Genomic DNA, 16,193 nt, shown 5'->3' on the forward strand with positions numbered 1-16,193 from the left:
AGTTCTACCTGATTTCTGTGAAATCTCATTGGGCTCTCAGTCGCAGTTAAAAATAGTCAGTTGAGATTAGGGGTGCAATTTGTTTTAACAGGCGTCATTAACACCGGAGGCCTAGGAGTGAACTGTGAAGAGAGAAAAAGACAACTTAGTTAATGGCAGCGATCTTTAATGCATTAAAGGTCCATTGAAGTTGCTTTGTTGAAAGTTGGGTTGACTTAAGAAGGAGAAACAAAGGAGGGAGCTGAAGATTAATGCAAACACATCACCAGAGTTGAAAAGGAAACACATTAGAAAAAGGGCTCAACTGTTCCATGACAATGGCTTACCATCATGTTTATAAGACAATTTCTTTTAGCCACCTTTGACGTGCTCAGAAAAATGTGCAAGTGATGTGATTAGTAAGGATGGGACCAGTGCCATTATTGATTCTGCTTATCGGTCTGATTCTTTATTAATAGATTGGTTATCATCTAAAATGGATGAAAAAAGAGAATATTTGTACAGCATTCATTTTCATTTGGGTTTTCTTAAACCAAGAAAACCAACACATCCTCATATCAAAAGGACTGAATAGGTCGATTTGCCAGCAACTTCCAAAATGACATGTATCACAGTTCCCCATAACTACATGACCATTGCAGTGTATCATTTACAGGCGTACCAGACTCCGTCGTCCCATCACACTTTGATTAGGTATAGGACAACAAGGGTTAAAAACATTATGTTACTTCTGTAACTTCAGTTACAAGAATACCTACGTTACGTATGGGATGTAACTTCACTATCTTAGTAAGTTTTAAGAACTCAACTTTATTGGTTTCACACTGGACGTGAACAGTGAAAGTCCTGTGCTTGTTTAACCCAACCTTCCTTCCCCAACCTCCTCCCTATATGGATTTTTACCTCTTTATACTGTACGTTAGGAAGCGATTACATGTGTATAGAGAGTTAAATAAATGGCATTCCTTTAGTTTAAGCCCATGTTGTGTAAAAAGGTGTTTTAGCATATTGCTGGTGTTTCCACCCGTACTTGAAATAATCGTTTTACAGACATTACAACTGGCACTGTTGTCATCTTTTTCTGTAAAATGAAGCCAAGCTTTGGACTTTTTCTTTCTCACCAACATGACTTCTTGTTGTAAGTTTCCAACACCACCTGAATTAACATATGCATTCCTCCCAAAGGTTTCACCCTATGCCACTGATCAGCATTTGAATGTTGAAAATACAGCAAAAATTGAGTAATGCATTGCAGTAGTGCACCAGCGGCAGGTGGTGTAGATGCTGGCTGAGGTGGAAATTAATATGAACACAGGGAACATTTTTATAAACAGTGTAAACAAGGGTTCAATCTCAAGCTCAATCACAGGATACGCGACCCACTGTGCTTTTAATCAAATTAGATTGAAACAACCATGATGGCATTTACACACTTGTAGTGGATGTATTGAATTATGTTCGTATGAGAGTAGAAAACAGTGTGCCCTCTACTATTTCCAGGGTTACTCTTACTGATATCCACAGTGGCCAAGGTTTTCCCTTTCATTTCTATTGAATTCCTTTAGCTATTCTAAGACAACAGGCCAGTTGCATTTCCGAGCGTCCGGTAACATAATAGCAGTATGTGTTATGTTGCACGCCTCATCCAGTGTGCACCTGCAGTTACACGGTACAGTTTATTCATGTGCAATACATATTTCATACAGTATTGCATTGCGTTATGCAATTTTTTCTCTCACCTTACTTCCACTACATAAATGGATATCCACACATATTGCATTACACGTGCATGGCGTTTTCTCCTGTATTCCCAACTGCTGTACACAGATTTTTATCTTTTATAGTACTTACACAACTTATTTGATAGCAAATTACATTTCATTAGTATGTTCTGTGAATTGTTTGGGCTTAAGTCCATCTATTTGCACATCCTGCTCTTTGTTGTCACGTCTGTTATAATATTCTATAACTTGTGTTTGATCACGGATGTTAAGAATTGCTGCTTTATGGCTGTGACTTTTGGTGTAACACCTGATCGTCAGATCTATCAGATCTACCTGATCTATCATCTTGGTTGACACAATCCAATTCGACATGCTTTTTAAAGGTCAGCATCAAAAGGTGTTAGTCTGAAAAGGATAAAGTCTGAAAAATCTGCACTTTAACTGCAGCAGCAAGGTGTCAAATCTGAGTGTTGTTTGGTGTTATTGCGCTCTCCCATATGAAAACAGTGGCTCACACTAATGCAGGTCTTTTGCCAGTTATCGTGTGCAGAAAGCCTTCCTCATGTTAAAGAAATAAAAAACTGATGTTGAAAAATGGATAACTTTGAGGAGCTGTCAGCTCATGCAGTCATTTCACCACATTAATCAGGCTATTGTCATGCTTGTAGTATTCCTGTGCATGTGTACACAGAGCCAGATCACATGGCGAGCGCTAATCTGTTCAATTCAAACAGCAAGATAGTTTATCTGTTTGTGTATTAGAATGAGGGTCGCAGTAGTGTGTGGGCGTGCGTTCATGTACGTGTGTGTTTACACGTGTTCCTGCGGGTGTGAGGATAAACCGAGGAGTGACAAAACATTACTGACTGTTGATCTGTTTGTGTGTTGTGTGTGAGAGAACAGCAGTGTCATACAAACCATGATTTTTTTTTTCAATTTGTGTGTCTGAATTGTGTAGCGAAGGAATCCATCAAGCTGTTTAACTCTCCCTGAGTGTATGTCAGTGCATGTGTGTATCCCAGGGTTGAACCCATTAACTGAATAAATCATCCAGTGCGATCGCAGTGTCAAATGGGCTTTCAGAACCACTTCTATTTTACCCAGCAGTCCTTTTTTTTTTTCACACAAGTGCACAAGCCCCAAATTATTGATTTGTCCGAAATGTGACACCAGCCCTCGCACATCTGTATAACTGCTGATGTTCAAAACACAAACAGATGCTAGCCAATGAGCAAATCAAATACCATGTGCTAATTCCATTAGAAATAACTGAAGTTGCTGCGATCATTTTTGTACATCTGTCTACGCTGTAGGGGGGTAAACAAGCAATCTATTGAAGTATCCTTGAGCAAGACAATAAGTCCTTCATTGCTCCAATGTTGTTCTGGAACCAACCCTTTTTGAAGTCAATATGGTTGAAATAAGAAAGAAAAACATCCAAAGAACAATAAGAAAAATACACGTACACAAATGTAGGAGTTGGTATTAAAGTGTTACATCTCATTCAGAACATTTAGGGAATCTTCTACTCAATTCTACTACTTCTACTCAGTTCGACAAGGCAGATGGTGGTGGTATTTTGTTTTAATAACATCCCCCCCAAGAATTTTCTCCTAGTCATCCCTCCCACTCACTTCTCAGTTCGTGTGTAGTTGCCTTTTGGCAAAGCCTCGGGCCAGTGCAAGTTCCCTGGTTTGAATCCTATTAAGAAGAGAACACTGATGAGTGGGTGGGTGGGTGGTTGGGGGCACACCGGGGGTATTTCCGAGCTGATTTCCACCCGATTCGCTCTGTGTGACAATCATAGGAGGAATTGTGTTTGGAGGCGATGTTGATGGTTGGCAAAGATCATCTGGCCAGCGCAAAGGGGTTCACTGATTCAGTCTCAGCCAATTTGGTTGGATTGGATTAGATTGATTTGAGTCGCTTCAGTGATAAACATAATTGATATTTATGACCTGACATCTGCACTGATCAAGCCCAGTGGTGTGTGGGGTTTACAGATTTATGCCAATAACAGATTCTTCTAGCCAATGTGAGTTAAGCGGTCAGCTTACTATTACATTTGGGGTCTTTATGTCCTCCATGGTCTACCCAGATTCTCGTTTTATCATTTATTCTTAATTTAACAATTTATTTGACTTTGTATTATTCTGCAGATTGATGTTTGGGTGCATACAGAAGGATGCGACTGTCTTGTTCATTGTAGCCTTGTCATTATGAAATAGAATGAAACAAGTCAAATAAACAAGAAAGAGAGCTCCTTGAAATGAATCTGACTAACAGAAAATCACACCAAATTGGAAATGTCAAGAACTGGTAAGAATATATTTCAGTACACACTGAACTTCCTTCATTAGTTCTTCTCTGTCAGTATATATTGGGAAAATAATAACTCATACTGGTCTCTCGGTTGGATTCTCACTTTTTGAACTGAAGGCAATGGAATCCCTTTATTAGCACTTTCTTCATTTCGAAGGAATGCACCAAAACATGAAAGTTTTACCATTATTTCAATCAGGACAGACTCAGTACAAGTGACCAAGAAACCTGGGTTTATTCACTCATTTAGTCTCTAATGGAGATGTGAAAGCCAATAGAAATGGTGCCAGGCTGCCAGTCTGACTGGATCGCCAATCAGTCTTCATTTTCCTCAAGGATTTTGTGCCCAGTGGCAGACAAAAAAGCATAGTGAAAGTGAGGTTTATAGTCCAATCTAAATGCCAATGGTGTCATTATTCTACAACATTACATTGTGCAGTCAATATTTACTTTGAAATGACACGTTTTAGTAGAAACAGATGACTTTCTAGCATTTCTAAGTGGTGTTATTGTTGCCGCCACTGTCGCAAAGACAACCACATAACTTTCTGTTTTCCTCAGAGTAACAGCTACCAACAGCACAGGACAAAACATGAGTTTATTCAATCATTTAGTCTAAGCTGATAGAAATGGAGCCAGGCTGCCAGCCTAAGTGGATCACCAGTCAGTCTTGGGAGATATTGTGCCTGGTTGTAGACAAAATTGCATAGTGAAATTGAACACCAACAGTGTTAATTTTCTAAAGCCATTACACAATATTTACATAAGATGGTGCGTTAAAGCAAATTCCGTGTCCATTGCCGGTTTATATTCAAACAACTGTATGCATATTGTGAAAAATTATGATGAAGGTTGCTCCAGCTGTCTCCATGACAATTTAATTATCACCAGTCACGACTTTTACGTAATGTGTGCTGAGTCACATTATTTAGCTCCTAAGCAACACTTTTACACACCTCACTGTGTGTCATGAGAATCACAGCTCATCACGGTTTTCAACAACATCAAAGATGTCGTGCAAGTTTGAGCAATAAGTTGTTTGTTAAAATTCGAAAGCGGTGTGTCAGAGCGCAGATGTCTGATTAGAAGCCCACATGTGCTTTGAGGATTTCACTGAAGGACACTGCCAGCCCGGGTCTCCCACTGACTTCTCCTCCTAATAAACTATGATTTAGTTTGTCACACTGCGAAGATGAGAAGAGAGACAAACAACCATGGCATCATTTTGTTCAAACACAGTTAGGAGATGTCCTAGTCTGTAGTTTTGTGAAGTTTAATAATGTTGACGGCAGCGCTGTTTTCTATAACTTTTTGCTTTCAACACCCTCTTTTAAAATTGCTTCCGGGAACCCCGGTCCAGCTCAGCTCTCAAATCATGCTGCTACCCTACGGCAAGACATCACGGCAGTTAAAGTTCCCTGGTTCGATTCTTATTAAGAACTCAGTCCAGGGATCTTTTCACAACCACACAAGTTAACACACACACTGAAACACACACAGAGCTATCTGCCAAGATATACTTCCTGGTGGAGGTTCAATGCCATCGATGAGCTTGGCACCGAGACTAGACCCTGCTGCCCACTGGCTCTCACAAGCACACAAACCTCCCATCATTTCTATTTCACTCTGACTTTACTGCAAAGCCTGTCTGTCTCTGTGCAGAGGTGGAAACAAATTTATGGGGGAGGGATGGGCAGAGGCAGAATGACTGAAAGTGCATTGGGGAAAATGTGAATGAAGCAGAAGGGAAATATGATTTAGATCAAATGTAGCGGTGACATATGGGTGTTTGGCAATTCCACTAGTTATCCTAAAGACCCCTGGAGAGAGCAAAGACACAAGGAGAGAGAAAGAGAAGAGGCATTGCCTCCTGTTTACCTGCGTGATATTTTCCCCCTGGATTTCCCCCAGGAAACTGCTCTGACAAGGAAAAACTGGATGTACAGTGTTTACCTTGGGAAAGACTGAGATAGGAGTCGACAATGGTGCGAATCAGGAATGTGTTTAATCAGAGAACGACAATTTCTGCAGCAGTGGGGGGGTTGGATCCGCGTGAGTGTTTGTCAGATCACAGGCTTATGAATTCGAACTCTGTGGGGAAATAAGAGCGATGAGGTGGCTGTTGTGCCACGGGCAGAAGCACCGCATGAAAATATATGATGATAGTGCATGTGTCACTGCTGCGGCTTTCGTATAATAGCGCACAACAGAATACAAGAGAGCAATACCAGCAGACGTAATCATAAGTCATTTTGGGAATGGATTTTTTTCTTTTTGGTTTGGTTTGTTTTTGTTATATGACCCTGCTTGTTTGATTGGTACAGTGTAACGGTGGGTAGACAGACAGAGTTGGACGCAGTTGGTTTGTGTTGGCAGGTGTTTTGGCTCTCTGATTGTTATTCAAACTAGCTTATATGAGAGCCATCCTACAGGGCAATGTCATTGAGAGCACTGTTGTAAGATATTGTGTAATAATGTCAGGCACATTTGTCTTTCACTGTAACACAATCAAGGCGTCCCATGGTTTAACTTCCTGTCCTTCCTGCTTAAACCCTGTATATCTCATCATTTGTCAAGAAATGCTGAAGCAACTCAAAAGAGAACTTAAAGTGAAGAGGATAAAAGTACACTAGAAACTATCACTGTTGAGTAGGTGATTTACCAAGGACAAGTTGCCTGAATCAGAATTTTCATTTCAATCATGTGCAAACTGAAATGTCTCTCCAGGTTTAGGTGCTGCTTTCTTGTTGTACATTTGTTTAACCATAACCCAGCCCTAACCCCAACCCAGCCTTGTGTTGCAACTGTCATTTTCTATGTCGGACTAAACTGGTATTATGTCCAGCTTTGCTGATAATGCTTTATTTTTAATTAACACTTATTTTATTTTAGTTAGTCCTTAAAGTTGCCCTATATAGACTTCTTTTTTTTTTTTGTAAAAGGAAAGCTTCATTCATTCAATTAATTCATTCTTGGAACTTTTTTCTCTGTGTATGTTGATTTGAATGCACACTTGTTGATAGTTTTCACCCTTCTGCATGTTCAGCTGACCTTTTGTACACTGACTAGAGCAAAACACTGTTTGTCATGTTAGCAACTGATGTGAAATTAATGAATTTTAAGTATTTGTTTGACTGTTTTTCAATTAAAGCCCCCCTTCCGTGTATTTAGATTTTTTTCTATTTCATATTTTTTAAGTGAATTTTTTTTATTGATGTCTGTTAATTGATTTTAAGTTATGACATTTGACAATAATATCTTTTTTTTCTCTTTTGTCTTTGCTTTGGCAGGATGATTCCATCCAGCAGCAATGACTTCCTGGTTCGGGACCTTGCCGCTGGACGTAGCTACGATCTTTGTGTCCTGGCCGTGTTTGATGACGTCGTCACATCACTGACTGCCACGCGCCCTTTGGGCTGTCTGTCATTCACCACAGACACAGAGTTCAGTCAGTGCCAAGCTTTGCACAGCCACTTCCTAGGTGGTACTATGATCATCATCATTGGAGGGATTATTGTTGCCTCTGTGCTGGTCTTTATTATCATCTTAATGATACGATACAAAGTTTATAGTAACCAAGGGACAGGCCATGGAAAAGCGGCCATTGCTGCAACTCCGGCGAGGCCGCAGAGCAACGGACAAGGAGGAGGCGGGCAGGTCCAAGTCCTCCCTCGCTCTGCCTCAAAAATGCCTGACAGTCAGGACGACCAAGTGCTATCGCCGTCCAGGGCCATGTCGCCTAGCAACACTATGAGAGACACTGTGGCATTGGTCGAGGAGGAGAGCAGCGGACGGAGCATAATGACAAGGACTGACTCCTCTGCCAATGAGGAGTTGCTCTCGCCCACCAAGGCCCGTTTCTCCTCCAGGGTCGCCATTGAGATGAAAAGCAGGCCGCCATCTGTCGCCAAAGAGCCCACCTCCCCCAAGGAACTGGCAGGTATAGAGAGACAGATAGGGACGAAGCGATAGACTAGCAGCAGAGCAAGGAGGAAGCATTTCAGAGAGGTGGAAAGAAAGACAAAAAGAAGTTGACAGAGAGAGAGTGGGTGGGAGACATACGAGAAACAGAGAGATGGAGGATGAGAAATAGACAATGTGCAATTGAGGGTGTGAAATTGAGCAAGACAATAACAGAGAGTGGAACAGTGAGAAACTGAGTGAGTGTGAACAAGAGAATGAATAAGAGAGACGCCATCCTTTTGCACTGGGAAGATAGTAAGAGAGACAAAGGGTGTGTGTAGAGACGATAGCATCTGAAGTTGTAGTTAACTCTTTTCTCTGCGATTGTCGACAAATCAGATCAGAGAGTCGCTCACTATAACAAACTTTGTATTTGTTTTCACGACACTAAATCTTGAATTAACCATCCTACAGTGTAGCGGAATTAACCTTTAACCCTACATCCCAATCCTCATTGATTCTTGTTTTCAGCTCTTGCCAATTACCAGGCTTAATGTCTATTGAGTTTATTTTGTTGGCCAAAGTGAGTTGTGCCAGGCGCTGTGACCTTGTTGCCAGACACTGGACTATTGGGGCGTAATTCCAATGCACTGGTAGTTTGACAGTGCCAGTGGCAGAGGAAATCTTTCACTGTGTGTCCTCCATTAGGGTACTACAAACTATTGCACTTTAAGCACCCGGAAAGGGCTTGTTGGCCATTAAGAATGACACAAGCAGAGTGCTCAGGAGTGGAAAAGGAAAATGACTTTGGTGCAAAAGAAAAGCTAGTGAAGGTTGGCTGAAATTCAACACTAGATTGAAGGATATCCAAGGACACTCCTTTCCCTATTATGAAAAGTAGAAATGTCTTGTCTTTAAGTTAAAGTATTGACATTTAATTTGCCACATCTGTGTGTCTTCTTTGGTACGACGAATATTTGCCACACTATGAGACATGCAGAGTCTGGTATCAACATACGTTCTGAGTGATCGGTCACAAGCGGACAGCTCTAACTAAAGGTGTGAACACTCCCAAGATGCATTGAGGACGCATTTGAGATCCGATTAGACGGATCACATTCGGAGGTGTTCTGGGCCGGATGTGACCACATTGTTTTAGCAGTGTGTACAGACGTGTGTCCTGGGCCACACTAAAGGACCACCTACTCAGCTGACGTCCTCCGCATAGCAATAAGAAGACGCCACAACAACAGGCCGTTTGCACCAAATATATTAAATTATATAAAATTTTGACGGTAAGCAAGTCAAATTTTACAAATGCAGCAAACAGTAACTAATAAAGGCTACTTTTTTGACGCCCATGGAGTAAGTCCCCAGATTCCCTTTAAAAAACACTCAATTTTGAGACTGGCTGCATTAGCAGAAACTTTTTTAACTATGTGAAACGCTGTCTACAACAAATTCTTAACTATTTGGGCCTTCTTGTTAAATCAGCAAACATTTTACATGAAGATATTTTGTTTGCTGTTTAAAAAACGTTTTGTTTGTCCCAATGATGTAGGTGTATATTTGCATATAGATGGGGGAAGTCAGATTCGATCCGATCCGAGACGCATTTAATCCCAGGTGTGAATTGACAAGCATATAGCTGTCCATTTGTGATCGGATCACTCAGGACGCAAGGTAAAACCAAACCAAATGTAAAAGCAAGAAGCATAAACTTCGTGAATATTCTGTTTTAATGCCTTTCCCTATAAGATATATATAAATTAAACACATATACATTAAAAACAACACATTCTGACAGCACTCTCCTTAAACTGAAAACTTTATATATATTTATGTTTAGCTGTATACACTGACAGTTCCCGCTCTGCCCCTCGGGTGCTCTCGATATAAACCCTAGCAACTTGCTCAAGATTCAGCTGGAGTGTAATTGAACCCCTCCAGGGGTAACAAGGCAGAATCAGCCAGACATATAATTTCAAGGGAATATCCTATGCATAATGCACAAGACTACTGATGCAGTCACAACTATTATTAATGTATATATTGTAGTATAAGAAACTGTAAGAAGACGTAGAGCAGAGGAGAGAAGTACATGGAGAATCAACATGACCAGTAAAAGCAGTCTGTCAGGGGAGCACTACGAAAAAGCCTGGAGCATTAAGTGAAGTTTAATTATACAATATATTTTTTTTTATTTTAAGAAGGGACAATGCACATTAATCAGCATGGGCAGCATTTGCAAGTTGTTATAACAGAGAGTCTTCACCAGAAAAAGTCTGGGTGACCTTTGACAGTGTAATCAAGATTCCTGATCAAAACTTGCCTGAGCTGTTACCAAGAACTAACTTCTGAAGAGCTGCAGTGAGTGCGAATGACAGAATAATGTTTAACACAGTCACAGACCAATTTGCTGCATTGAAAATGGTTCAATTGCAGCTTCAGAACTTAGAAACACTTGAACTTCAGGCTTCCTTTATGTATCTCTTGATCTCTTACCCTCTCTTATAGTTGTCAGAAAGCTGGATGACACCTTTCTCAATAATTTATCTCAAATTGTCATTGTGCATTTACAGTATTATCCAAGCAGTGCAAAAAAGCATGACAGTAAAAGCACAATGCTGTATGATTGTATTATTATGATATACGTCTTCCTCAACAAGCAAGACACTGATGGGAAATTGCCTTTATGTAACTCAGTGATTGCCAGCAAAGGCTACTAAATAGAACCTACTTTTTATGTAATCAGGCTCCAGTTCTCTCGATTCGAGCTGTTGAAGTGACTTGCACATGCTCACAAAGACTGCTCGAAGTGCTCAATCGAGCTATGATAGCAGGAATCCACAAGAGCATGTGAATTTTTCTTTGCGGGTAGATTTTCCCTGTGCTAAGCCCACTCCAGCACACTTCCCCTTTAACACTAATCCACTCAGGAAATTGGGCTTTCATTAGAACGAATAAATGGAGACACCATTACACAGGAGTGGTTTAAACAGCTGAGTCGAAATACTTTATCAGCGGCTGATATGTCATTCAATTGGCCTCTCTGAATGGGCTGAAATGAGGTGTCATTGAGCCTCACGTTGATAGCGGGGAGGAGACGGGAGATCTGTGTGCGCAGCGCTGCAGCTCAGCCGACGAGTTCAGGGAAAGTTATCATCTTCGTGAACTCTGCCGGATGAGTAGTCAGTCTGACATTTGTAACAATTCAATGTGCTGGACATCAGAGTCCATAATTATTGAATGGAAGAAGAGTAGCACAGATTTCCGATTGCTTCAAGTGCTATCCTTACCCTGGATATTAAGATAACAAGTTGTTTTCTAGTTGTTTGTCTCACCTCTGAATGAGGGGGAAGTTTGTGCAGGATGAGAGGATGATGGCCAAATTGGAGTTTGAAAGGAGACAAGTCGATGGGTGCTCATTAGGGCTGTAACAGGCTAGAATTTCACAAGCTGGGATCGAGAACTTGTACTTTGTTGCAGCGTTGAGGTACCACCATATGCACAAACTCCCAGCATTCTCCCAAAAGGCCTAATTAGCAGCTCTAACCTCATCATAACCTTTACTGATTGAAGCGTGTCAGTCACGGGAGCCTCCGAAAAGAATATCTCCGAGTACACCAAGACAGACACACAAGACAATTATTAGAGTTTTTATTTTGACACTTTACCCATAGAGGGAAAAGTTACCTGCTGGCCTTTCTGTTCTTTGTTTCCTCTCTTTGATTCCACGACGGTTGCTACTTTGAGGGCAACCTGCAATGAGGGATAATGCTCCTGTGTTTGTACAAAGGCTGTTGGGGTTTCTCAGGGTGTAGCTGTGCCTGTGATGTGTTTCACTGGTTGCTGCATTGCAGGGAAAGACAACATTGATCTGATCAGAGAGAGGGAGCCGCAGTGAGTCAGAGCGCCTGAGGAACACGGCAACTGACAGCTACACAGAGAGACCCCATTAAAGGCCCGCGGTTGTCAAAAGTGTGACCCAACATGAGAAATATGCACGTTGTGGGTGATAGTTTTTTCTTTTTGTTTGTTTGCTTTTCATAGACAGTTTTGTTCCCAGTGGAACAATGGATACATCAGTTTGAATTTGTTGTTTTTTTTAAATGCCATTCTTAAATGTTATTTTCAAAAGTGCTTCTTGGATTTTTCTTCTTTTTTTTTGAGGTCCTAGGACTTTTTAAAATTACATGATAGGAAATTGGAATTTTGCCTCAGGCAGGTTGATACGGACATTTTTGAAGTCTAGCCTAATAAGAGAGACTAATATTGAAGGAGCTGTAATCATTCCTAAAGGTGCTATGGAATCCCTCCCTGGATCAATGCAACTAAATAGGAGACAAAATCCTCATTGAATTTTCAGCCGTCAAAGAGGGAATATCCTACTAAAAATGCAATAACTTCAAGACATATTCACTTGATCTTCTGCCGAACCTCATAATGAATTTCTTGCACGGATGTAGACTGTGGATTTGGACCCCTGTCCATTGCAGTTCAGTTGCGCTAGGAAGGAATCGGGCATCAATACAGCAAGCAAATAACTAGCAGATAGAGATATGCGGTATTAGTGTCACTGAAAAAATCTGCACCAAAAAAATCAATTAAACAAATACCGAGTAGAGAGCATGTTGTGAGTCACTGTGTCGCTTGGAGCTTGAGATCTAGCTCGTGACAGGATGCTGCATGTGGATTCAGATTCAGAAGTAGCTCTTTAACCTGAATGCTAAGTGGGGAATTTTCCAACGGGATTAGTGGTAATTATATGCTTGACACAAACATATTGTGATTATGTCAAGTAAAGTGCTATTAGTTCAAGAACAGCCAAGCAAACATTGAATATGAGTGTGTATGTGTAATGTATTAACAGTCTTTCGAGGATGAAAATCTCTTTTTAAAGTCACACCGCTGGGTTCCCTCCAGCTAAACAGTTCATTTCAAGGGGTTAAGAATTACATTTTGGCTCATTTGAATGTAATTTAATACGATGTCCTCAGCGTGGCACAAAACTAGTGTTTGTCTGCAAGTTCAGGGTCGCCTACAAAGTCCCCGCTGGTCCGTGCATGCCGTTGTGTGTTGTTATGTGCAACCGCCTTGAGCCATCACACATGCTCCCACAAGGTTAGGCCAGATGGAAAAATAGCCGAGGATAACACAAGGGTGTGTGTGACCTTGTGTGAAGTGCGAGTGTGTGTTCTCCCCACAGCCCGGCCATGACCCTGTAGCCTGTCTGTCCTCTGTGTATTTTAATCTATCATCACTCCTTTCAGTGTCATCCCGTATGCCCGGCCTCATTCCTCACCGCCGTCTGTCGGTCTGAATTCATCTCTCGGAATCTCCCTCTCTCTCCCCCTCTCTCCCCCTCCCGCTGTGTCTCTCAAGCTCTCTCCGCCACTTTCTCTCGTCTTTCTTCTCCCAGCTTTCTGACCGCCCTGACAGTTTTTGCTTCCTCCATTTTTCAGTGCTGTTTTGCTGCATCTGTGTCAGTGTTGTTTCACTGTTTCTTATTGTTTCTCTCCATGTCTCTCTCGCTGCTCATTCTCTTTTTCTCCATCTCTACTATCTCTCTCTCTCTCTCTCTTTCTTTCTCCTGGACGACTCCAGCAGCAGACGTCTGGCGGCCTCATAGTGTCGAATGGAGAGACTTTAAGATCTGAAGGTCTCTCTGCCTCACAAAGACAGCGCGCCAACACCACACACAAAGAGTAATGACTGGCACTTAAAACTTCAGCTCTCCCTGGATTTGTTTTCCCACAGTCTCCCTACAGTTTCTCCCTTTCTCCCACCCTGTGATGCTTCACCTCACCTGTCTGCTCCGACTGCAGTCTCGCTCTTGTGTAGCATGCTCCCATCTGACCCCTCCTTTCTGTTGTGTCTTGTTTTCTGGTCGGGTCAGATCGCACGAAGAACAACAAAAACAACAAATTTTGTTACTTTCCTCCAGTGGTTTTAGTGTGTTAAGGTTTCCGAGTATCCATTCATGAGATTCCAGCCTCCGTTCTAAAACAGTAAAATGGAATTTCATCTGTGGTGCTCATGGCATAGAAATGTAAATGTTCATGCTGCAACAATTAATTTATGAATCAATTAGTTGATCAAAAGAAATGTAATCTATCTTGATAATTAAGTGATAACTTCAGTCTGTTTATTCAAATAAAAATGGTGAACATTCCCTGATTCCAGCATTTCAAATGTGAGGATTTGATGCTTTTCTTTGCCATACTGTGTAGGATTTCCATTTTTCAACAGTTGGACCAATCCAGTGTTTGTAATCAGCTTATTAATTGATGATGGAAATAATTGTTACAGTACTGACAATGTCAGACTGTGTACTGAAGAAAAAGTTCCTATGAAAACTGTATGTTCTTAGGATTTAAAGCAGCACTCAGAATCGTTTTCAGAGGGAAATAAGGTCCCCAGAACACTGTTTGAAGCTAGAAAGGTGTCAGGGTCATTAAATGTAATTGAGAAATTACATTTAATGACCCTGCCACAAACAATTTCATTCACATGTATTTGATTATGGCAGGAATCTGACGTGGAAGCATCTCAAAATGGTAAATGGACTGCACTTTATTACAGTCCTCTCATTCAAACACACACAAACAGATTGGTGATGGTGCAACTTAAAGCTGCACTATACAAGTTTTTTACGGCCCTATATGGTAAATGATAAGGAAGGCCAATGTAATCCTCATTCTGTCCAACTGGAGGAGAAATCTGGTCTGGGACCTCTGTTGGAACTATTGTTTGTCCCAGATAATCAGGTCATGTGAGGGCTTTATCGATCGATTCTTAAACATTGTAAACATGAATTTCTAGATGTACTTGAAAGTCATACCTTTACATTTGTGTAAAAAAGAGTCAATTGCCCGTCTAGAGGTCCCACACACACCTTTAAGGGTCCAGTGTCGTGACTTAGGACACTTCGACATGTAGACAGGAAGAGTTGGGGCTCAAAGTGCCAACCCAGAGATGAGCGACAACCTGCTCTACCTGAGCAGATTAAACCTAACAAGTGTACCTGCATGGCTAGATACCGAGGAAGTAACTTTTTTATTTGTAGTGTGTTTGTAATGTGGTTGAACTGATCCATTAATTCATGCCCTTTCTTTTCCTTTCCTTCCTTACTCACATTTGCAGTCTCTTTCATTCGCCCTTGAAACCCTCCCTGTTTGTTTTCCTCTTTCCTTTTCACCCCCTTGATTGATTATGTCTGTATTTTTTGGACTCTCCATGATCTGCCTTCTTATTTCTATTCTTCCCTTGTTTTCTTATTTCTCTAAAATGATATCCCTGCTTGTATTGTGCTCCTCTCATCTAACCTCACACTTTCTCCTTCCCGGCCTCCTTTCTGCTGGCGCATCCTTTTTTTCCTCTAATGCTCTGTTTGCATATACTGTTTATTTTTAATCCTGTAATACCTCTCCTCTCCCTGTCTGTTCTCTATTCATAACACCTTTGTCTGTGTAGTTATTTTTCATTTCTTCTCTCCTTTCCATCCATCTCCTTGCCTCTCACACCTTGTTATCATCTTCCCGTACTGCCTTCTCCTCTCTCCTCTCCCATCTCCTTCATCCATCTGCATGGTGTACAGAGTGATGGAGGAGAAGAGGGGGGAGAGGATGATGATGGAGGGGAGCAGACAGGGGAGATATGCAGTGGTTGTGATAGATGAATACAGTCTGAGGCATTAAGAAGACTCTGCTTCATTCTTAAACTGACACAATAAGTACTGGCTGTACATAAATGCAGTTAGGAAATGTTCGTCCTGACAAATACACTTAAGAAATGCTCTCCTGACAAACACGCACATTACAAATAACAGCTGCGGCAGTATACCACCACGACGCTGCTTCATCACTCTCCGAGCTATAGGCACTTCTTTGCTTTCGCTTGTCAGCACGCCTCACTGATGCATTTGTTGTATCTGCCGACTTCACAGCGGCTCTCACAAAAGGAGAGAAACAGATTCTCCGAGTTTAAAAAAGTGAAGAGTTTTGGATGTAATTTTATATGAGGATATAACATATAACATTTTGCCAATTAAGGTACAATTCCATGCTTTCAGTGGCATTTAGATAGGAAGTAAGACTCATCATTGAATCTTTAAAACCTTAAAAAAAAAAGAAACAGCCTGACTAAACAAGTCAAAAAACTACTGAATTGTGATCCGTGTCCTTTTCATTTGTTTGGCTCCAAGACAAGTCTGACGTTCCCACAAAGTCGGGAAAAAAACAT

The 16,193-nt window shown here is 41.2% G+C and overlaps 1 protein-coding gene across 1 annotated transcript in view; it reads left to right on the top strand.

Annotated features, from left to right (window-relative positions):
* The window catches only part of LOC141019943 (leucine-rich repeat and fibronectin type III domain-containing protein 1-like protein), a 68,004-nt gene extending 59,986 nt beyond the window's left edge, over positions 1 to 8,018 (top strand). Inside the window, exon 7 of the mRNA XM_073494985.1 lies at positions 7,337 to 8,018. Coding sequence (XP_073351086.1) covers positions 7,337 to 8,018 — 682 coding nt within the window. The remainder of the gene's footprint in view (positions 1 to 7,336) is intronic.
* Positions 8,019 to 16,193: the final 8,175 nt, after the last annotated feature.

This window comes from Pagrus major, chromosome 2, assembly GCF_040436345.1.
Source record: "Pagrus major chromosome 2, Pma_NU_1.0".
Classification (NCBI taxonomy): Eukaryota; Metazoa; Chordata; class Actinopteri; order Spariformes; family Sparidae; genus Pagrus; species Pagrus major.